The following is a 24,788-nucleotide window of genomic DNA, read 5'->3' on the forward strand; positions in this document are numbered from 1 at the left end:
TTCCATGAAAGTAAGAAACCCAACGGGGTTCAGGGATATCTGACCATCATGAGCACGATCATACAAAATGAGCCTTCATCATTCTCAGATGTCGTCAAGCATCAAGTATGGAAGGATGCTATGACCATTATGGAGAATGATGTCTAGGAAGTAGTTCCCAGACTCTAGGACAAGACAATTGTTACTTCAAAATGGCTTTATAAGATAAAGTTGTTGCAGAGGGAAGTACGGAATAGTATAAGGCTCGTTTTGTTGCTCTTGGTTTCTCCCAGAAGGAAGGTATAGACTATGATGTGATATTTGCACTTGTTGCCAAATATACGACCATCCGCTTGATCATAGCCCTTGTGGCTTCACAAGGATGGAACCTACATCAGATGGATGTCAAGAGCGCCTTCTTGCATGGTTCGATCAAAGAAGAGGTCTATGTGGAGCAACTCGAAGGATTTGAGATTTATGATTGAAAATCTCATGTATGCAGGTTGAAGAAGGCTCTCTAAGGGTTGAAGCAAGCACCCCGAGCATGGTATGAGAGGATCGATAGCTACTTGATGAAGCTGGGATTCACTAGGAGTGAAGCTGATCCTAACCTTTACTTTAAGGTTGAAGATGAAAAGCCTCTCATACTGGTGTTGACCTCTTTCTAACAGGTGCAGACCCTCTCATTCACAAATGTAAGAGGGAGTTGGCTTCTGAATTTGAAATGAAGGACCAAGGACTTGAAGTGTGGCAGAAGCCAGGGGAAATTTTCCTATCTCAAGGAAAATATGTGGTAAAGATATCGGAAAGATTCGCTATGATGGATTGCTACACTGTGACTACCTCGAGGATCTTAACTTTTAGAAGTTATATGGTAGTGATGTCGGACCAGATTTGGGAAATGCCTCTGAGTTTCATAAACTCATTCGCATTGATGTTCTTGGTGAACCTCTGTCCGAACATATGTTTTGTAGTTAGCATTGTGAGCTCATATTTGGTTGAGCCTCACTGGATTGATGCGAAGAATCATTTGAGATATCTTTGTGGCACAATTACTAATGGGTTAATATACACTACCGGAGATGTGAGACTACTTGGATATACTGATGCTGATTGGGCAGGCAGTGCGGTGGACCGTAAGAGCACTTCCGAGCGTTGTTTCACCTTGGGATTTGCTTCGATATCCTAGATGAGCAGGAAGCAGAAGTCGGTGGCTTTGAGCATCGCTGAAGCAAAATATATTGCTGCTAGCATGGCCTCCTGTGAGGCAGTCTGGTTGCGAAAGCTCTTCAGTGAGCTGTTTGGATTTACATTGGATACCACTGTGATTCTTTGTAACAACCAGAGGTGGGATTCGATTATTGAGGAATCCCGTATTCGTCGATTGCTCCAGCAGATAGACATCATCTGGGGTATGGTAAGTCAATGAGCAAGGAGGCTCCATCGCATGAAGATGATGTACAGGTCGATACACCTTGTCAAAGCCCCGAGGAAAGATCTAATCTGTGATTTTCCCAAACGACTTGGAGTCGTCAAGAACCCTTGTACAAGGGTCCTACATGTTGCATACATTGAGCTCTGGGAGCTCTGAGGGCTTGTAGTTCTTACTGGAGCAACATACGACCATAGGGTGACTCACCCTCCCCTGGTGGTGCGCATTGGAACAAGATGATTCGCTCTCTTGTGGGACAAGATGATTCGCTCTCTTGTGGAACAGGATGATTCGCTCTCTTGTGGAACAGGATGATTCGCTCCTCTCCTGTGTAGCAGGATAATTAGTTCTCATGTGAGGCCTGGATTGATGTGTTCTCCATGGCGATTGTAGTAGGATTGATGTGTTCTCCTGTGAGGCCTGAATTAATGTGTTCTCCATGGCGATTGTAGCAGGATTGATGTGTTCTCCTGTGAGGCCTGGATTGATGTGTTCTCCATGGCGGCCTAGATTGATGTGTTCTCCATGGCGATTGTAGCAGGATTGATGTGTTCTCCTGTGAGGCCTGGATTGATGTGTTCTCCATGGCGATTGTAGCAGGATTGATGTGTTCTCTTGTGAGGACAGGATTGATTAGTTCTCCTCCTGTGGAGGCATCCTACCCATGCAGTCTGGGAGTCATGGGAAGTACCTCTCATCTGATCAATGAGCAGGGAAATGAAGTTAGGGACCAATGTTACTTGGGAGCGGGAGCGGAAGCAGGGAGCGGGAGCGGAAGCGGGAGCGGGAGCGACCATTTTTAGAAGCTCCCGGTTTGGGAGTGAATCCCGGAGCGATTTTTTAAAAATATATATATTTTTTATATTTTTTAATTTTTGATACATATATGTCAACAAAAACATGTAGAATGATGAAATAGACATAAAAAACATAAAAAAACATAAATTGATCATTGAACCATATCACATCAATCATCTAGAAATTATAATCATCATCAACCTTAGTAAAATTAAAATACATATTACAACTGCAACATATTGAGTCTTATAAATCATGATTCATCAAATTCAATATTAAAGTTTCAACTTCAAGCTTTCAGAATTGAAAATTCAATAACATTTATCATCATTGATCACCAAAGTAACAAGTTGTACTTGTAAGCCAAGTTTAACCATTACAAGAAGTAATATCGAAGATATTTCTAAGTCCTGACTCCTAACTTCTAACTGTTAACATGATATGAAATGTTAAAAATTTATAAAATGAAACATGAATAATGAGATGAAATGAAACAACTTTAGTGACTAGTCTTTCACAAAGCATCATATTCATAATTCACAATCATTACCAATGAGTTATAATTGTCAAGGCCCAACTTCAAACTTCAAATTTTCATTGTCACAGTGATATAATGTTTACAAAAAATATCATAATGTCATAATGATATGAAAGAGTCAAGAGTCAAGAGTCAAGGACTCAAAACTCAACACTGAACAGTTATGAAAACTAAAGTGACAAGTCTAATAGAAACTAAAAAAGACAAGTAAACTGTAAATCTACAAGTGGCCCTTGCCACGAGAGTCTCCAGGAGTATAAGTAGGTCGTGGTGGTCTTCTAGGAGTCTCCCGCCCAGACCGACGACCAGAACTAGAGCCTTTACGCGAGGGTGCCGATGGAGGTGGCGACAGCAATGGAACAAGACTCGGGCCCCGAGAACTGCTACTGGATGGTGGAGGTGGAGGTGCCATGGCTGCTGCAGCTGCTTCAGCTTCATCTCGTACAAGCTCCTCTTCTAGTTCTTCCATATGTACAATGCCATCCTCCAAATTGTCGTCCTCAGGGTGATTGTCCCAAATTTTATATGTGGGATCTTCATTAGCCTGATCACAGTAATGGCTCAACAACCTCAAGTTGTAGTGCACATAAACCAAGCTTTCTGCTCGGTTTTCGTTGAGCCTGTTTCTTTTCACATTATGTATATAACTGTAGGTGCTCCAACACCTCTCTGCAGAAGAAGAATTTACAACCTGTGAAAGAACTTTTATTGCCAATTTTCGCAAAAGTCCGTGGCCGCCATATGTTTCCCACCATGTGAGAGAATCAAATTTATCTTTGTCATCCATTGCATGGAAGTTACCATACAAACCACTGCCAGTGAAGTATCTGCCTATTTCAAGGCGCACAGCTGCACATTCCTCCCTGTCAGGCACCAACTTTTCTAATGCTTCCAGATATCCTCTAGTTACCTCTCGATCTAAATGGGGTTTGGTCCTAACACCACCCCCTGCTGCAGGTTTGCCCAACCAAGAATCTGAGTAGTATTTTGGCGTAAGGATATACGCCAAGCAATGTAGTGGAAGGTTAAGCCTATTCCACCGTTCACACACACAATCGTGAATCAGTTTGTACAAGTCGGGATCTTTGTTATGAACAATGTCTTTTATTTCCCCCAACATGGTATCCATTTGCTCATACACCTCGCCAATCACTGGTTTGTCTGTATCTGCAAACCGAATCATGTTATAAATTGGCTTGGTGAAATCCAATACCTGTCTCACAGTTGTCCAAAACTGCCCATCAAGAGCGGCCTCCTCCACCGTTTCAAAACCTGCAATGTCAGCTACATTTGTAGCCCTTTCCTTTTAACACCTGCCAATGTGGACTTGATAACATGCTAGCTAATGCCTCTCTTACCTTCAAAAGGTGCCTGAAGGTGAGGTAATAGCTACCAAATCTAGTCCTCGCAATCTTCAGCAACTCCAATCTCGAGTGACTGCGGAAAAGGCCATGGGTATTGCTATGATTTGTAATAAATTTTATCATTTTTTTTCCTTTCTTGTACAAATCACCAATCCATTGGTATTGTTCATTTTTGTTTTTGACAATATCATGCAACAGAAGGTTCAATGTGTGAACCAAACATCCAGACCAAAATATGTTCGGGTATTTATCCTCAATAATTGCTCCCGCTGCCTTACAATTAGGAGCATTATCAGTGATGACTTGGATGACATTGTATGGGCCAATACGCTCAATTGTTTCAAGCAATGCTTCTGCAATGTTGATAGCGGTCTTGAACTTGTCTGAGTAATCATGTGCAGCTAGAAAGATGGGACCACTAACAGACACAGCAAGAACACTTATCAATGGCTTGCCTTTTACATTTGTCCATCCATCAGATACAATGGACACCCCATTGTCAGTCCAAGAACTAGTCATTTTATTCAAAGAATGTGATATTTTTGCTTTTTCATGATCAAGGCCAACAGTTCTTGCCTTGTCATACCCAGGGCTCTTGTATCCTTTAGGGGCATCATTTATGGCAGAAACCATTTCGTGCCAATAAGGTGAGCGTAGAACATTGAATGGTATCCCACATGCATAGAGGAACCTGTAAACTTTTGAATCCACATCATTCCTACACCCCTCATCAAGGAATTCTGATATGGTTCTACAGCGTAAAGATGATGACCCTGTGCCTCCATGTCCATATCCACTGCCTTGGGAGGATGTTGAAGGAGTTCTTTGTGAGCTTGGTTCAAAGAAACCCCTTGATCTTTTTGCTCTGTATTGGGCGTCCTCCTCTTCCTTTATGTATTTGGCTCTATCTGTTGTTGACACCTTGTCACAAGTTTTGATTCCTATTTGTTTCTCTCCATCCCATGGCCTTTTCCCGCAGAGGTGTCTTCTAGCACGGGTGTATGAGCGTGTGTAGTCAGTGTTGCAATGGGGGCAATGAAATTTAGTGGTTCCACCCCCTCTCCCTGTTTCAGCCCTTTGAACATATTTCCACAATGGTGTTTGGTCTTGTTTAGTTTTTTGACCCTCATGTTCACCCTCCTCCACATCCTCCTCACTGGGGTTTTCACCCATTTGACTTCCTCCGGCTTCTTCATCCACCTCTTCAGTTTCAGGCCCCCTCCGTTTCCTACTCTCCACCACCATAATAACCAGAAAGGGGACCAGGAAGAGGAAAATGCCAATAAAAATCCTCAGGTCCATCGTGTTTGATGTTTGTAGGGTTTGAGTCTTGAATATGCAAATTAATTTAGTTTATTGGGATTAATTCATTTAATTTATTAATTTAATTTAAATTAATGATCTTTAAACTCAAACAGGTAAATGAAACTAACCAAATTAACTACCTAACCGCTAAACTAACTAAATGATTAAGTTACTTACCTCTGCAAGCTTCCTCCTCGCTCCTTGGCACTTGCTCCTCGCTCCTCAGCTCTGGCTCCTTGCTCCTCAGCTCTTGCTCCTTGCTCCTTTGCTCTTGCTCAGCTCTCAATCTCAAGCTCAATGAAGTTGAAATGAGTTTTTTTTGGCCCATTGGGCTTATAAACAAAAAAAAATTAGTTAAATTTTTTTGATTTTTCGGGTCCGGCGGAATTTTTTTCCGCCGAACCGCTCCCGGCCGGTTAAAAATTGCTCCTGGAGCGTTTTTTAATGCCCGGGAGCGATCAGGGAGCAATCGCTCCCCGATCGCTCCCGGGCATTAAAAAGCGCTCCGGGAGCTCGGGAGCGATCGCTCCCTGAAACGCTCCCTATCAGATCGCTCCCTGAAACGCTCCCTATCAGAGCAGGGAGCGTAAATTTTTTTAAGGGAGCGCGCTCCCGAGCCGCTCCGGCCCGGAGCGCGCCTCGGGAGCGAGTTCGAGGGGGGGGGGCGCTCCCCTGCAACACTGTTAGGGACCATAGTAGTACCGATGGATGCATCGTTATATCTACCGTAGTCCCTACGCTAGGATGACCTCCATTGATCTGGGATCAATGATACTGGTCTGGGATCAGTGGTAGGAGTTGTACCATACTATGACACTGACTTCGGGTCGGTTGAGACTGGTCTGGGACTAGTGGTACATACTATGAGATTGACTTCCTGTTAGTGCAGTACTAGTCTAGGACCAGTGAGAGTGGTACATACTATGACGTTGACTTCAGGTCGGTTGAGACTAGTCTGGGACCAGTGGTACACTCTCTGAGACTGCGATACTGGTCTGGGACCAGTGGTAGGAGTGGTACTTACTATGAAGCTGACTTTGGGTCGGTTGAGACTGGTCTGGGACCAGTGGTACGCACTTTGAGACTGACTTTGAGTCAGTGGATGATGATACTGGTCTAGGACCAGTGGAGTTGTACTCACTATGACACTGACTTCAGGTTGGTTGACACTGGTCTGGGCCCAGTGGTACATACTCTGAGACTGACTTTGAGTCAGTATGATACATCCTCGATCATTTCTTCTTCTTCATAATTCGGACAAAAGCAGAGCAGAATAGAACAAAGTAGAGCAGCGCATAACAGAGCAGAGCCGTACAGATCAGTACAGGGCAAAACAAGACAAAGCAAAATAGGCAGAATAGAGCAGAGCAGGGCAAGGGTCAGGCTGTACAGGGCAGTGCATTTGATGGATGAATAGTAACGACCGATAGATAGATTGAAGATGAAGTTCTCCCTAGTTGAGAGGGAGTGTTAAAACTGGAAACTAGGGAAAAACTTCATGTGGGCCATCCTATTCATGGCTGATAATATTTTTATTAGATTCCTCTCGTTGAGAGGTGTAGGATTGATATAAAGATCATCTGATTTCGATAAGTATTCATGGAGATATGAATTTATTTTGATTATGGAATTGTTATCAAGCCGACCTACAACTCATGTAGGCTCAGAAGCCCAAAGTCGCATCTATTCAAACATCATCAGTTGTGTATAAATACAAGAGGACGTTTCCTCATTTGCACTCACTCATCTCATCACATCTCTCTCTCTCTACTGCGCAGAAAAGAGTCTCTTCTTTACTGCGCAGAAAAGGGTCTCTCCCTCACACATGTGAAGCCGGAAGCTGCTAAAATTGAAGGTGCAACTGCAGAAGTAAAGATTGACCTGTGTGGACTAGAAGATCTCCTCATCTGAACTGCGCTGTAGGTTTATTTGAACATCCTCTGAAAGCCGCAACTTTTGGTGGTGAAATCAAGTCAATCTGATGGATGGTTGGCAAGATATCGACTGCCCTAGTTTGAAGCCAGAAGCTGCCGAAACTGGAGTTGCAACTGCAGAAGTAAAGTTTGACCTGCGTGGACTAGAGCATCTCCTCATCTGAACTATGCTGTAGGTTCATCTGAACCTCCTCTGGAAGCCGCAACTTTTGGTGGAATCAAGCCGATCCGATGGTCGTTTTGTGAGATATCGTCTACCCTAGTTTGATGATGAAGCCGCTAATGCTGATGCTGCTGATCTAGGGTTTACTACTACTGATAGAAATCAGATTTATTGCAGTGTTTCTCTCTGTTGAATTATTGAAGATAAAAGAAGATTTGATCAAAGGGTTTCCCCAATCCCACACATTGTGGGGTTTGTCCCTGGCTAGCCGCCACATCTTGTGTCTCTTGTCTTGGCTTGTTTTCTGTCGATCGTTTAATGTTCTATCTGCACTTTACTTTATGTACATGTGATTGCTAATCTGTGGAATATAATAAGGAAAAGAAGTAAATTGTTATAATCATAGAACATACCATAATTTAACAAGTTGTAATCTATACAACCGATTACTTTTGATCCCGATCTAAGTTTCTTTTTCCAGCTCGGGTGTTTGACGTATACCCTTTCCTTGATGAAGTAGACGTCATAGCCCTTGCCTTGTAGTTGTGACACGAAAAGTAAGTTCATCCCCAATCCTGGTGTTAGAGTCGGTCTAGTAGCCCTCCATCAGCGATCAAAGCTCTTTGCATTTGCATAGGTAGGTGTCTCATCAGTGTCATTCTTTGCATTCCGTTAGGCATGCCATAACCCTGATGGAGGAGCTGGTGTCTTTGTCCCCCTCTTGGCACTGCTGGATCAGCTTGTTTCAGTCATTAAACTTTGTCATGGTTACTTGTTTATTGTCTTGAGATCAAATTTTTAGGTCTAGGGTTTTGGTCAAGATTGTCTTCAAGGTCATGTTTCTGAAAGTCAATAGGTGCCCAGCAAGCCAGAGGGATGATTTTTAAAGTATTTTTTCCAAAGATTCTATCTTGTACAGTTAATTTTCACTTTGGATTTAAAAACCCTGTTTTTAAAGCCAAAGTCATTTCTCAAAAATTTTGTAAATTTTGTAAAAATTCAAAATGATTCAAAGGACAGCATGTAACCCTGGCTCCCTTGCCAAGATCCCTCAGATGCTACCCCTGCAAAAAAATTATCAAAGAAAAGCATCAAATCAGTCAATTTCAGGACAAAAGGAAACCAAAAAGTCAAGTTTATAAAGTGTCAAGGAAAAACATTATAAAGTGGGTTTGGGCATGAAATTAATTCAAATAAGGTTATAAAAGTCCCAATCTCCCTCCATCGAGCCTCATTGTGCATCCAAATCATAGAGCAAGTGATTGCAAGAGAGATTGGGCGAAATTTGTGAGCTGGACAGGCGCGCGACCCGTTGAACCAGGCGTGCGACCCGTCAGTGGCGCGCGACCCGTTGAGCGCCCTCCGCCAGTGCAAAATTATAACGGGCGCGCTCCGTCAGAGACGCGCGACCCGTTGGGTGAGGCGCGCGACCCGTCAGCGCCCTCTTTGTAAAACCGCCTACAAATTCATCAAGGAGCCACAAATTGCCAAACTTCGTAAGGTAGGCCCTCAATCTTAAACAATTCTTGCTTGCCATGGTTAAAGGAAATCATGAGTACATTTTCAAAGATCTCCATGTGCAAGAGAAAAGCTCCATGTTGCTGTAGTTTGAAATTGTAAAAGTGGCTAGGGTTTTATGCTGTTTTAAGGTATTCCCTTGTAATCATTTTTTCCCCATTTCCATTTCTTTTTCCTTGACATTCCATGTAAATTTCCCTTGCAAAATTAGTGAAAAACCCTAAACCCTATCCCTCTTCCCTAACAAGTAAAAATCAAACCCTAACCCTACCTCTAATAATATCCATGTTAATAAGTTTGTATAATGGTGTATATGCAATGATTTTGCAATGATTTTTCCCAAAATCCCTGTTTTATATATTTATTCCCATTTTCCCTTTAAAGTGTCCCTCCCCTAACATTCCCCTCGTGCTCCTTGTCCCCTTGAAAACAACATTTTAATCAGCAGTTTATAAAGCAGAAACAGCAGTACATTTCAGCCACTTTGCTCCTTAAACAATGTCAGAAACCGAAACCAGTTATGAGCAAAGTGATGACCATGCATCAGCTTCAGAGTTTGAGGAACAGAGGAGGCCTCACAAGGGTGGAAAGGGCGGTCATCATAGGAGAGAGGAGCCCACCTCTTTGACCAATTTGCAGGCTTGTCCAATGGCAGTATCATGTTTCCGTTATATGTCTTGTTATGAGTTTTGCGAGAGGCTATGTTTCTCCAGGTCAATGCTCATTTGGAGAAGTTGCTGACCAAGGCCAACCAAGATAAGGACTTGCTCAGGAACATGAAAAACCATTATTGGGCACGGATGCACGTGTGCAAGGCGAAAAGATGAAAGTGCTCCAAAGGCGGTTGGCCAAAGCACAAAAACGAAGAAAAAGGTCCGACCCCCTCCACATCTTGGCCGAGGCTTCCTTGAAGGAGCAAGGCACTAAATAGCTCAGCCACAGCACAAATCCCAAGAAATTTTGAACATTTTGGGTAAATTTTGGTTTTTTCAGGCAATTTACAGGTTTTCTCCATTATCGAGTCTCACCCCTCGCGCGACCCTTCATCTTGGCAACTCCATTTTGCAAAAACTCAACATTTCCAGATTTGTCATGAGAAGTTACATATGCTCATCCATGGACAAGAGATTTTATGAAGTTTTGGGCCTCCAGAAAGTCAAAAAACAAGCAAAAAATGACTTTCTGCCACATTTTTGAGACACAGAAAGCAGTCTTGGGAGATTGCACTTTTGGAGGGGCAAATGACCACCAAATTCAGAAATTCCAGTTGGGTTGGAAAGTAGACTCACAGACCTTTCCAACAAGCCTACTCTTGCTCAATTTGGACACCTGGAAGTGTCCCAAAAGTGCTCTCAAAGGCGCGCGACCTGTCAGGATTTGGCGCGCGACCCATCAGGCAAATTTCATAATTTTTCACTTACAGCTCATGGATTCGCCCAGCTATTACTAGTTTTGACTTTTGATGGGGTTTTTCACCCTCTTTGATGTAATTTATGTATTTTCATGTTGACATGACACTTATTTACCTATTCTAAAAGATTCATTCATGAAATAGCAAACATTTAATGAATGAGTTGGTTTCCTAGCTTATAGAGGCAAGTTGTTTTGACTGCCTAGATTTTAGTGCTCAGTTTAGAATTGGTTGAAACAGCTGCTAGAAGGATGAGCTCGACCCCTAGAGGCAAGGAAAGGTGTTAGCTTGCCTATATTATGTATTTTCTTAGTCATTTTCAGAGGTTGGAGGGTTGGACTCTTGAGGGAAAAGCTATCATTGTATTATTCAATGTATCTCTGCAATTTTTGGGTAAGAAAGACCAGGATTTTGCAGTCCTTTTTGGGATTCTTGTGGTTACATGTATTGATGGTGTGTTTCTCTATGTACTTGTAAGTGTGTTAGGTGAATCATTTCCTTTCTTTTCCTTCTGCACATTAAACAAATGAAGTGTTAAAGTAGAATTCATGACTGTCATGCTCTGCTTTTAAGTTTGTTTAATTTCAATGTTTTCTACTGTTTAAGGAAAATTCAAAGTTATTGTTTGCTCTCCTTAGCTCCTCACCTGTCTTTCTCATCCATTCACCTCAATCTAAGGCATCAATACTGTATCCTACCTCGCCCCAAAGAACCCCCTGCAGAAACTGTGTCCAATCCCCGCACCCAAAATTGCCATCCCCTCAATTTGCCATCAAAAACCCTAAAAACCCCAAATCAACCCTTTTTATCAGTTTACTAGCCTAAAATCAGTGTTACCCTATTGGTTATCTCGCCCATTGAAAATCTTTACGGAGATAGACCGGAGAGAGCCCTCTCCTGCCCCGTAGGGCTAGCTACGAGGCTAAGTGGTTTGATGTTGCCTTGAGGTTTACCTTTCTCAGCCTGAGGTGAAATTTCAAGCGCTAACACCTGGTACATGCAGCACATTTGTGGCACGGAACCGTTCTCCCGATTCTGGTTGAAAAACTATGTTACCCTTCCCTACTGGAGTACACTTTGCCTTGTTCTCCATGGTGATATGAAAGTTCATCTTCTCTTCTTGATATTCTGAGAAACACTCCCTGATTCCCGTCATATGCCACAAGGCTCCACTGTCTATATACCATACTTCTGATGATGCAACACTATTCATGCACACCACTTCTTCTTCTAGCCCGGAAGCCAACATAGAGAAATCAAAATCTCTTTCTCTTGTGCAATCTTTTGAAAATCTACGTGAGTTCCCTGAGGTGGATGTCTCTGCATTGTGGTCTCGACCCATAGCTAATTTTCCCTTTCTGTCTCTGATTACTTGCTTTGATACCATGTGAAAATTCTATCACTGTAACAATTGATTTTACTTTTCCTACTTATTTCACCATAAGTTATTCATGAAATTACTTCAATAAACATTAAAATAAATATTGCTGCAGATATCACACTGTAATACAGAAACAAACATATGCACAAGAATCAACACATTGACACAGTTATTTTGGACTAATGTCACTGGAAAAACCCAATGTGGGAAAACCGGTGCAGCAAGGGAGGATTTTATTATTCAGCAATTTTCTAGTACAACAGTGTGACAAATTGGCTTACCCACAGATAGACAAATTCTCCAACACTTCTTCTGAACCTAGCGTTAGCCCTACTGACCTCTGTGTGACTTGAAACCCTCTGCGTTAGCCTGTTGAGACCTTGTGCAGCCTGTCTAGCCTTTCGCGTCACTCTTGCAGCCTCTGCGTGGATGACATAGGCCCTGCTCGCTTTGTGCAGTCTCTGCTGCCTCTGCATGGCTCCCTCTGGCTCTGCCTCTGCACTGATCTCCTGTCTCTCTGCTCTGTACTTGCTGCCTCCTGACTACTCTCCAGACCACTAGTTCAATTTCTCAGCTAACCCCGCTCCAGAAATTGCTCTGACTGGTCTCTCTCAATGTGTTCTCCAAGTGCCCCTCAAGCCTCTTCTTATACTTTTCTCGTTGACAAATCAACGATCGAGATTAAGTCCCTAATCAACGGCTAAGATTAGATCTGGCTTGATCCATGACTTTTGGACCATTCTAACACAGTTTCATATTAATTCACATTAATATTTTATTTTCCCTAAGTTTTAGACTTAGGGATTACATTAAAAATATTAATTATTTTAATCTCTCCCAAACTGTTTAGAATCTGCCCAAACCCTTTTTGGGTATTGGAGATCTCATATGCCTTAGCCTCTCCACCAAGTTTTGTGGCTAGAGCACATCTAATACTACCCCAAATGAACATAAGGATCCAAATTTTCTTGAAAAATACAATATTCCCTTAGTGGAGGACTTTTAAAAATTAACTCTTTTAAGACCCGCGAATTTTTCCATTTGGAGAATTTATTTCCTTAAGACAATTTAACTTGACTCTCATTAATTAATTTTCTGACTTAAGATTTAATTTTATTTTGCGAGGAAAATTAATTAATTTATACATGAGGGTATTTAACTATTTTTCCAACCCTCTAATACATATGATTTTTCATTTATAAAACTCAAAGAGTGAATACACATTTGTTTTAGACCCTCAAGACACATAACCCATCTGCGCCTCAATATGATCTAGTAAACCAAGTGATTTGTAATAAAATAATTAAGCCAATTAGCTTAAATTATTCCCAAGCCACTTTTGCATCAGACTCGATGAAAACACTAGGACTCACTTGATAATCCCACAATAAATTTCACCCTAGCTCTGGGGGCTTAAGCTGGAGGGAAAAAATTCTTTTGATTATCCTGGTTGGAAAACACAAGTAATCAGTGAAGTTAAAAAGCCTCTTAGAACGGAATTCGTCATCAAATTATAGGCTTACCTAGGTTGTTACATCGACTCAAGGTTTTATTAAGATCATTTGCTATATATAACTTGCAGAATGGTATGACCATTACACATGGACTGCTGAAATGTGATCTGATCCTTGTTGAAAAAATGTTGGTACTTCCGTTTCCTTGGAACTTTGACAAATCTGGTGCAACAGGCCTCTTTAACAATCTTTTCATCCACACGTGTGAATTAGGGTTTCTGCAGTTAGAAGTTGCAGGTTCGAACCTTAGATTAGAAGTGTAGTTGGAGCAGCGTTGAAGCAATTTGACTTGGGTTGACTTTGTGAAAGAGAAGCTCATTTAAAAGAAGGTTGACTTGGTCTTGTAGGGGTCTTGGTCTAGGTCTTGGAATTCGTCATTTGAAGATTCTATAAGAAAAGAAGAATTTCTTGTGGGTTTTCCTCGCTTGGAGAGGTTTTGGCCCTGGCTAGCAGCCTACATCTTGTGTCCATTTGTTCCATTGATCTTTATGTTTTTGTTGATTTGGGGTAGCATCGGATGTGCTCTAAGCCTCAAATTTTGCCGGGAGGCTTTGGCACAAGTATTCCAAAGAACCGAGAAAGAGTTTTGGTAAATTCCACCTAGAAGTGGTTTTATTAAAATAATTAATATTTTTAATAGAGTTCCTAAGTCTAAACTTAGGAAAATTAAAATATTAATGGGTACTAATCTAATCAGGGATGAAACTTCTAGAAAAAACCATGGATCAAGTCAAAACAATTTGAGCCTTTGATTATATTTTAATTTACTCTGTAGGTTGTCCAACAGGAAGATATAAGAAGGGGCTTGACGGTCATTTTTGGGTCTTGGAGATCTCATCTGCTTTAGCCTCTCCATCAATTTTCATGGCTAGAGCACATCCGATGCTACCCCAAATCAACACATCATCCTCATCCAAAAAGTGGAGCACAAGCAATCAATGAGTGGTGTTGGGAATCCATGAAGTACTCTCTACTATGGTGGAGGCCCATGGCTTTCAACGCTCACCCTACAAGTGCCAATGTGGCCCTCTAGAGGGCTAGGACGTCGTATAGGGAAACCAAGCCCCAAATGGAGACCCAACTGCAATCCTGCATAAGATCCAATGTGTCCATTTGCCCTCCAATACAACAAATCATCAAAATAATCAAATAAAAGAGCTTACAAGTCATGGAATTAATGGGGCACTTCATGGTGGCATGCCCTTCCATAGTGGACTTTGGCATGTACAAATGTCTCCAAGCCCAATAGGGGGTTAATCAAGGACCCTATTAGGTGGTTTCAACCTTTAAAGAGGGTGACATGTCCATGGTACATGCCTCAAATGGTAGGTGGCAAATGATATAACAAAACAGAGATAAAACGACGGTTTAGAGAGAAAACCCGAGGCCTTAGTCCTTGAAGATCACTTGTCAAATTTGCCCATAAATTCTTCAATGAATATGCCACCTAAAAACACCAATCTAGAACCAATATCACCTGCAAAACTTACCAATTTTTAGTTCACAAAATTCAGATATGGATTTAGGGCTGAGAGGGCTAAGGAAAGCTCGAAAAGGCCTTAGAGGCCCAACGGCTCAAGGGAAAGGCCCAAGAAGGCCTACAACAAGGTCTAGAGGGTTGTCGCTTGGCTTAAGGGAGGCCGAGAGGCAGTCGAAAGCCCTTTAGGGCTATGGACTTAGGAAAAACGAAGGGAGGAGTGGGGCCCTAGGCCTCACGGCTAGGGCTAAAAAGCCTCTAAAATCTAGACGCAAGAGGGAGAAGGGGAGGCCAAGGCCTCTAAGCCGCATGGCTAACCTCAAAGAGGCTCAAAACTCAGAAGGCTAAAAGGCTAATGCAGGGAGCTAAGAGGAGGACGTTGACTTTGGAGGGGCTAGATCTGGGCTCGGGAGAACTGAAGACTGAAACCCCAACTTCAGAAAATTTTATCTCCTTTAAATCTGCAATTTTGGCTCAATCTCTTCAATGGTTGGCCCTGCAAAAAAATTTAGAGACTAGATCTTACCCTCAAGGGCCTAGATCTAGCTCTATTCCAGCGTTATCCTCTTGATCTCACCTACACAAATAACAAATACCCAAAAACCCAGATATGTACAAAATTTGAAGATCCAAAAACCCCATTTAGCAAAAATTAATGTACAAATTGCTTACAAAATTTACAAATATACAAGGGTTTTAAAATAAATTTTGAGAAATAATTTTTTATGGATTTTTTCTTTGATAAATGGCTAATAATACTTCGGAAAATTAATGCACACTATAGCCTTAGCAAAATTAAATCAACCACATAAATATTTGGAGTCCAAACAAAGTCGGTTCATGTCCACAGTTTGTGAACTTGGAGACCAAGGACTAGGGAACCTGCAAACACTATATATATTTCTCAAGAAAAATTGTTAGACATATGGCGAGTCAAATCATCTAAGATAAACCCAAAATCTATCAATAGAATGGCTTTATCCTCATGTAATAAAAACAAATTTAACATTAATCAACACAATATAGGAAAGTCCATACCCATTACATACCACAAATTAACGAACACTGAACACCTTGAACTGCACACCAAAGTCTTTATTATGATTCAAATAAACGTTCCTAGCGGGATTGTAGTGTTACATCAATTATTTTGCAACAATTTCTTAGCCAAACATGAGATGGCTTGAGACTCAAATGACTCTCTATGTATAAATAAATCCTCAAAGTAGAAAAATAACGGCTAGTTGGCTTGATCCTTGTCAAAATAACCTCGGTCATTGATAAATCCTTGATGATTTTTTAATCTTTGTGGTTGAAACAACTATTTTTGAGGAATTTTCGAATTTCTCTTTGAAACCATTTTTTATTAGCTCAAAATTCATTATTTTGACCTAATTTCCTCAAAAAATTGACTTTGACTTAACCACCAAGGTCCAAGGTCCATTTTTTCTTGAAATTTCCAATATTCTCTTAGTGGGGGACCTCCAAAAATTAATTCTTTGATATCCATGAATGTTTCCACTTGTAGAATTTAATTTCTCTAAGACTCTAATTTAGACTCAAATTAATTAATTTTCTGGCTTAGGATTTATCTAATTTTTGCCAGAAAAATTAATTAGTAGACACTTGAGGGGATTTAATGTTTTCTCCATCCTCTAATATTTTAGCCATGGTGTCTAAGTATGAGGGCACATACACTAAAACTTTTTTTACATAAGATTTTTACATTCAACCCTCAAAGGGGGAACACCCATTTGGTATAGACCCTCAAATTACATACCAATTCTACGACACAACATGTTCTAGTAGAGCAAGTGATTTGTAATAAAATAATTTAGCCAACTAGCTTAAATTATTCCCAAATCCAAAGTTGGGAGCAGGAGAGATATTTTCAGAAGCTCCTGGTTTGGGAGCGAATCCCAGAGCACTTTTTATATAATATATATATCTTCTATATTTTGATACATATATGTCAACAAAAACATGTAAAATGATGAATTAGATATGAAAAACATAAAAAAACATACATTGAACCATATAACAATAATCATCTAGAAGTTATAATCTTCATCAACCACGTCCACAAGTTAGTAACATACAACATATTGAGTCTCATGAATCATGATTCATCAATCTTAAAGTTTCAAGCTTTCAAAATTCAATATATAACATTTATCATCATTGATCACCAAAGTTGTACTTGTAAGCTAAGTGTACCCATTACAACAAATAATATCTAACATGAAATGAAATGTTATAAAATGAAATGAAATGAAACAACTTTCAACTTTTATGAAACATCATAATCATAATTCATTACCAATGAGTTATAATTGCCAACTTAAAACTTCAAACTTAAATTGTCATAGATTGTTTACAAAAAATATCATAATAAATATGAAAAAGTCAACAGTTATAAAAACTACTAGAAACTAGAAAAGACAAGTAAATCTATCATCTATATCTTCCTCTTGCCACCACGAATAATGTCTAATTTCTTAGCAGGACGTAGTGGTCTTCTAGGAGTCTCCTCCCGCACAGTCCCATGACTAGAACCAAAAGGGACATGCCTCCACATGAGGATGTACATGGAAGTAGCGACAGCAAAGGAACAAGACTTGGAACTCGAGCACTGCTACTGGATGGTGGGGGTGGCATGGTTGTTGCTTCATCTTCCTCTCTCATAAGTTTTACTTCCAGTTCTTCAAGATGTATAGTGCCATCCTCCAAATTAAATTATCGACCTCTGGGTGGTTGTCCCAAATTTTATATGTTGGATCCTCATAAGCCCGATCATAGTAATGACTCAACAACCTCAAGTTGTAGTGCACATAAACCAAGCTTTCTGTCTGGTTTTCATTGAGTCTGTTTCTTCTCACATTATGTATGAAGTTGTAGGTGTTCCAACACCTCTCTGTAGAAGAAGTATTTACGACCTATGAGAGAACTTTCTTTTGCCAATTTTGGCAAAAGTCCCTGGCATCCATATGCTTCCCACCATGTGAGAGCATCAAATTTGTCTCTATCTTCCATTGCATGGAAAAAACCAAACAAACCAGTGCAACTAAAGTATTTGCCTAATTCAAGACGTAGATTAGCACATTCTTCCCTGTCAAGTATCAACTTGTCTAATGCTTGCAAATATCCTATAGATACCTCTTGATCTATATGGGGTTTGACACTAACCCCACCCCTAGGTGCAGGTTGGCCCAACCAAGATGGAGAGTAGTATTTTGGCGTAAGGATATATGCCAAGGCATGTAGTGGAACATTAAGTTTATTCCATCGTGTACACACACAATTGTGAATCAGTGTATACAAGTTGGGATCATCTTTTTGAACAATATCTTTTATTTGCCCCAACATGGTATCCATCTTCTCATACACCTCCCCAATCACTGGTTTATCTGTATCTGCAAAACGAATCATGTGATAAATGGGCTTGTTGAATTCCAATACTTGCCTCACACGTGCCCAAAAATGACCATCAAGAGCGGTCTTGTCCACCTATTCAAAACCTTGCTTGTCAGCTGCATTTGTAGCTCTTTCCTTTAATACCTGTGGACTTGATACCATCCTGACCAATGACTCTGTTACCTTCAAAAGGCGCCTGAAGGTGATGTAATAGCTAGCAAATATAGTCTTCACAATCTTCAACATTTCCAATCTTGAGTAACTTTGGAAAAGCCCATGGGTATTGCTATAATTGTAATAAATTTTATCATTTGTTTGCCTCTCTTGTACAAATCACCAATCCATTTGTATTGTTGGTTTTTGTTCTTAATAATATCATGCATCAAAAGGTTCATTGTGTGAACCAAACACCTAGACCAAAATATGTTTGGGTATTTATCCTCAATAATTGCTCTTGCTACCTTACAATTAGCATCATTATCAGTGATGACTTGGATAACATTGTATGGCTCAATACGTTCAATTGTTTCAAGTAATGGTTTTGTAATGTTGATGTCGATCTTGAACTTGTCTGAGTAATCATATGCTGAAAGAAAGATCGCACCACTAACGGACACAACAAGAACACATATCAATGGTTTGCCTTTTACATTTGTCCATCCATCAAATACAATGGACACCCCATGCTCAACCCAAGAATTTTTCATTCTACTCAAAGAATGTGATATTTTTTCTTTTTCATGATCAAGTCCAACGGTTCTAGCCTTGTCATACCCAAGGCTCTTGTATCCTTTAGGGGCATCATTTATGGTAGAAACCATTTCATGTCGATAAGGTGAATGAAGAACATTGAATGGTAACCCACATGCATAAAGAAATCGGTAAAATTGTGAATCCACATCATTCCTACACCTTCATCAAGGAAATTTGATATGGTTCTACCCCTTAAAGAGATGTTTGGTGACCCTGTGCCTACATATCCACTACCATGGGAGGATGCTAGAGGAGTTCTTTATGCATGTGATTGTGAGCTTGGTTCAAAGAAGCCCTTTGATTTTTTAGATTTGTATTGGGCTTCCTCCTCTTCCCTTTTGTATTTGGCTCTCTCTACTGCTAACACACCTGCACAAGTTTTGATTCCTATTTGTTTATCTCCATCCCATGACATTTTCCCACAGAGGTGCTTTCTGGCACGAGTATATGAACTTGTTTAATTATTGTTGCAATGGGGGCAGTGAAATTTATTGGTTCCACCCCCTTTCCCTGCTTCAGGCCTAGTAACATATTTCCACAATGGGGTTTGGTCTTGTTTAGTTTTTTTGAGCTGAATCATGTTCACTTTCCTCCAACTCCTCTTCACCAAGGTACTCCTCTTCGGGGTTTTCATCAAATCCACTATAACCCACTTCTTCATCCCTTTCTTCATGTTCAACTCTCCTTTTTCTACTCTCCAACTCCATAATAACCAAAAAAAGAACCAAGAAGAAGAAAATGCCAAGCAATATAACCGTAATGTTTGAAATTTGAAGTTTTGAATATGCAAAAAAAAATGGAATTGGAATGGGAATGGGAAATAGAGAAATTTATTTATTTAGCAATGAACATAAAAAGAAATTGCTAGATTAGAGTGTAGATCTTACCTCTTTGGCCTCGAATCCCAAGCTCCAATCTCCCCTTGCAAGCTCTTCATACTCCTCTAAGATCCTCTCTCACCAAACTCCTCACCTTGCTTCAAACTCTCTCCAAACTCTCTTGCTCTCTCTCCAAATTCTCTTGCTCTTTCAATGGGATGAAGTGAATAATGGGAGGGAAAAGGTTCTATTTATTCCCCCGCCTCCCCTTCCCTCTCTCCCTTTTTCCCTCCCTTTACCTCTCTCCTACGTCGTCGTCGTTTCTCTCTTTTCGCCAGTCGGGAGCGACTTTTCCAACCGGGGAGCGGTTGGGAGCAATCACTCCCCGACCGCTCCCTGGTTGGAAAAGTTACTCCCGGAGCGGCGAGAGCAACGCTCCCAGTTTTGATCCCGAAAAAACTAGGGAGCGGTTTTTCTTGGTCGGTGGCATGCTCCAGACCGAAGCGCAGATTGGGAGCGACATCAAGGGGGGGGTGTCCCCCACAACCCTGCCCAAATCACTTTTACATAAGACTCAACTAGAACATTAGAACTCACATAAGACTTTGACGAAGAATTCCACCCTAGATTTTGGGTGAGGTTGAAGGGAAAAACTTTGCCGACCATTTGTGTTTAGAAACAAAAATAAATCAGTGAGACAAAAAACCTCCTAGAATGAAACTTTTGCCAAAATAATAGGCTTACCCTAGGTTGTTACATACAAGGTCTTACTAGCATCATTTACATTACAAATTTGCAACATAGGTTTATAATGACTCAATAAAAAATTGATTAATGATCTGATCCTTTGAAAAATTTTGGCATGTCTGCTTCCTTGGATCTTTGACAAAAAGTTTGCAACATCTAGCTCCATATGGGGACACGTTGCTTCCATGAAGTAACGTGAGAACCCTAGAATCTTGCATCCAAGAAAACATAAGTCTATCAAATATATATTCATTCAAAACCAAAATCATCATGTATACATAGTAAATCTCGTTGGAATAGAAAAAATATACTCTAACAAACTGAAATGTAAAAGACATAACATGAATGCGTGAAATAAAACTAGCTAATGACATGAAATAAAAAGCAATAGGGTCAGAGATACTATACAAATGATGCCCCATGGCATCCAACGTCTCCAAGATAGTGCATATTGAGCATTTGTCGACTCTCCAGCAAGTCTGTGGGCTGCTTCTCGGATGTGCCATGTTGAATTCTGAAAATGCTAGGACTTTGACTCATTCGAATATTGAGTTGCTCTCGGCTATCAAACGCATCAAATCTCTTCCTTCTTCTTATTTTCTTCTTGGTGGGTTGTGATGTCAATAATGAGACCATTGTAGATTTCTTGTCTTGATCTTGAAGATGCTTGGAAGAAAGATCTAAAGAACTTGAAGTATGCCCAACCTTATTCTGAATATATTCTTTCAAAGGTGACACATAAGCTTGGTCTTTCTTAACACTTTTTTTAACCATGATAATTCTAGTGAACTTGTCTTCAATGGGAAAACTGTTGAAAAATATAACTAGGCTCGGTCTTCATAAAATGTATTTGTCAAAAGAATTTTGATTATTGTTACATTGACTTATTCAAGTATGGGTTTCATGCTTGGGTCATCATTTTATTAGTCAAAGTCGCCATTGAGGACTCCTAGGCTTAATAAAGAGTCAATAGAGTCATTGTATATTTTATGAGACCCTTCTTGGGCTTTCAAACTATATAAAAGGAATTATTTTTGAGTCAAAAATAAATCATGTAACCTCTACACCAAGTCGGCCTCAAGGAAAGCAATTCGACCTCATTAGAAGGCTATATATACAAGGCAACTCGACTTCATTTGAGCATCTCACTCTCTCAAGCATAGTTCGATCTTTGGAAGCTGGAAGTTGGAAGCTGGGAAGAAGTGCGAAGTTGAAGGAAGGGTCCAAAAGAAGTGCGAGTTTGGTCAAGGAGGAAGGGAAGAAGAAAATTGTAATTTGGTACCTCTCTCTCTCTCTCTCATGTGGGCTGGTTTGGGAGATCGAAGTCTCCTAGTCAAGGTCGAAGTTGTTGTTGATGTCGGAAGCTACCAAGTCGAAGTTGTTAAGGTCGAAGTGTTATTGCTGCTAGGTTGAAGGTTGGATCGAAGAAGGAGAGGTTGGCTTGGTGTGGAGGAGGCCTTTGTCTAGGTAGAAGAGTCTCAAGGAAAACTATTAAAGGAAGAGATTTTGACTGGGATTTCCCCTAGATAGGGTTTTTGCCTTGGCAGAGTGCCTACATCTTGTGTCTTGCGTTTTTGTGATCTTCATGCACACATAATTTGGTAATTGCTTGATGAAAGATAATATAACAAATAAGTAAAAGAGGCCAACATAATTCACAAGTAATTATCAAGAAAAAGAAATCTAACCCTAATCCTACTAGCATTGATTTCTCAACATGGTATCAGAGCTAAGGTCGAAGAAGATTGAAGATCACTTCGTTGATTGAAAGGAAATGATTACTCCCTCTATGATAAGAATGGGATTCACTTCTATAGAAAGATGGATCAAGAAATTTGTGTACTACTTATTCAACAAGGTTGAAAGTCAAGGGTTCTTAGCTGCACTTACAAGATCCCTCAATGATGATAATGCATGGATCATTGACAGTGAGGCATCAAGGCATATGACAGGGGAAAGTAAGCAACTACAAACTCTATCAAAGGAACCATCCTCTCATGTAGTGGAATTGGGAGACAATGATAGCTATGCTGTTAGAAGCCTAGGATCTACATCTTTGAAGTTGGAGAATGGAGCAAAACTACATCTCAACAACATAGTATATGTTCCAGGTTTGAAAAAATAATTTTCTTTCAATTTCTTGCTTAGAAGATAAAGGGGATATAGTTTCTTTTGTTGACGGAAAGGTCTTGGTCTAGGGAAAAGATTCTAGTATTGATAAAGCTAGGGTCATTGGAGTTCATGAAGGAAGTTTGTATAGAGTCATTACACCACCTCTGCAAGCCATAGTTCGTATGGACATATCTCCTATTGAGCTATGGCATAGAAGATATGGCCATCTTCACTACAAAGTCATTCCTTCTCTTAAATATCTAGTTCATGGCATCCTTGATATCAAAGAAGATCGTGAAGGAGTTTGCAAAGGGATGCTCTTTGGGAAAACATACAAGAACACCATTTTCAAATAGTGAAACAAGGTCTAAAGAAAGATTAGGCCTCATACATTCTGATGTGTGGGGGCCCATGTCTGACAAATCACTTGGAGGTCATCTTTACTATGTAACATTTATTGATGATCACTCTAGAATGACATGGCTTTATCTTCTCAAGAAAAGGATGAAGTATTTGAGAAATTCAAAGAGTTTAGATGCGTAGTGGAAACCCTAACCAAAAGAATGATAAAAACTTTAGGATCTGACAATGGTGGGGAATACACTTCTAAAGAATTAATTGCATATTCTAAAGAAGCAGGAATTAAAAGGGAGCTTATTGTTCCCTACTATCTTTCCCTGGTTTTTATTTCATGCGAGTAGAGCACATTCCTTTGTTATGACTAACCTAATATAATTATTATTCTAGCTACTATAACTAATTTAATCGATATTATTTAGCTACAAATGAAGTATATTACAAAAATGTCATTTTTAATGTCACTTTCTTTAGTATTGGCATCTCTTGGTATTCTCCTGTGTTTCATTATCTCATAATCACTTTTTGTGACCACTTATTGTTATGGTGCACAGTACCTTTTCCATAATGACATACAGTAAGTATCATAACAAAGCTAGTCTAGAATAGGCAGAATTGTGGCTTTTGAACTCATATTTATATGGCTGAAGTTTTTCTTGAGTATATCTTCTAAACAATTGGTGGTTTTCCATCAAGATTGTGTTTGAATGAACAAACTAGCACAGCCAACAATAACCTGGTCTACTGTTATAATATTCAAAATAATACTTGGTGACTACCAGTTCCCAACAAAAGCATAGGTGACACAGATGGTTATGTTTAAGTGTGTGTATAATATTTCACTTGCTTCACTGAATATATGACTAAAGATGAGTCTTGACAATCAAAGAAGGATGATAAGGCTCAGTTTACCAGATTTGTGTAATAGCATATTCTTATAAAGATTTTCATTATCTTGGTTATCATCTTGAATGTTGGTTTCTAGACTGATTTTCATGACATTTACGTAGTGTCCTGCTTGTCTGAACAGCTGGCGGTTTAATTATGGTGGGTGATGGAATAAATGATGCACCAGCATTGGCTGCTGCAACTGTGGGGATTGTTCTTGCACAACGTGCAAGTGCAACGGCGGTGGCTGTAGCAGATGTTCTTCTCTTAGAGGATAATATCAAAAGTGTACCTTTCATTATTGCAAAAGCACGTCAAACAACTTCCTTGGTAAGATCATCTCCAGAAACCCAGAAACCCTTAAGGTTGAATTATATAAATTTCAAGTGATTTGGTTCAAACTTTATGGGTTCCCCCTTACTCAAATATTCAGTATACATTTAATTGGTGTTTATATGTTCCAGGTAAAGCAGAGCGTGCTGCTTGCATTATCATGTATCTTTTTTGCTGCTCTTTCATCTGTGATGGGATTTCTGCCTCTCTGGCTGACGGTATGTTATATTTTTCACCCTCTGTGTGTTTTGGTCCTTTGGATGGCATGTGTGTATTCTAATGTGAACATCCAAAAAAATCCTACCTATTTGTTTCAATCTTGACCATTTGTCTAGTTTTTGATAGGTGAGATTGAAGGTGTGACTGATTTCTTTTTCTATATTTTTGATCGAAGTGTTAAATTTGGATGGTGGAACTGTGGTAAATCAATTGCTCTGTAATTTCTATGGTTGTGTATCCAAATGCATGTGAGTGCATAACTGTTTTGGCTATGGTGTAGGGTATAATGGTTTATGCCATTTTGTTCGTTGTCTCATATAGTCTCTCATCTAT

At 40.0% G+C, this 24,788-nt stretch overlaps 1 protein-coding gene across 1 annotated transcript in view; it reads left to right on the plus strand.

Annotated features, from left to right (window-relative positions):
- Positions 1-24,676, plus strand: part of LOC149140000 (putative cadmium/zinc-transporting ATPase HMA1, chloroplastic) — a 396,088-nt gene extending 371,412 nt beyond the window's left edge. Inside the window, exons 11-13 of the mRNA XM_089450873.1 lie at positions 24,046-24,233; positions 24,368-24,479; positions 24,582-24,676. Of these exons, the coding sequence (XP_089306999.1) occupies positions 24,046-24,233; positions 24,368-24,479; positions 24,582-24,676 (395 nt within the window). The remainder of the gene's footprint in view (positions 1-24,045; positions 24,234-24,367; positions 24,480-24,581) is intronic.
- Positions 24,677-24,788: the final 112 nt, after the last annotated feature.

Source organism: Pinus tabuliformis, chromosome X (genome assembly GCF_031772625.1).
Source record: "Pinus tabuliformis cultivar Carrire ecotype Pingquan chromosome X, CPIR1, whole genome shotgun sequence".
In the NCBI taxonomy this organism is placed as follows: domain Eukaryota; kingdom Viridiplantae; phylum Streptophyta; class Pinopsida; order Pinales; family Pinaceae; genus Pinus; species Pinus tabuliformis.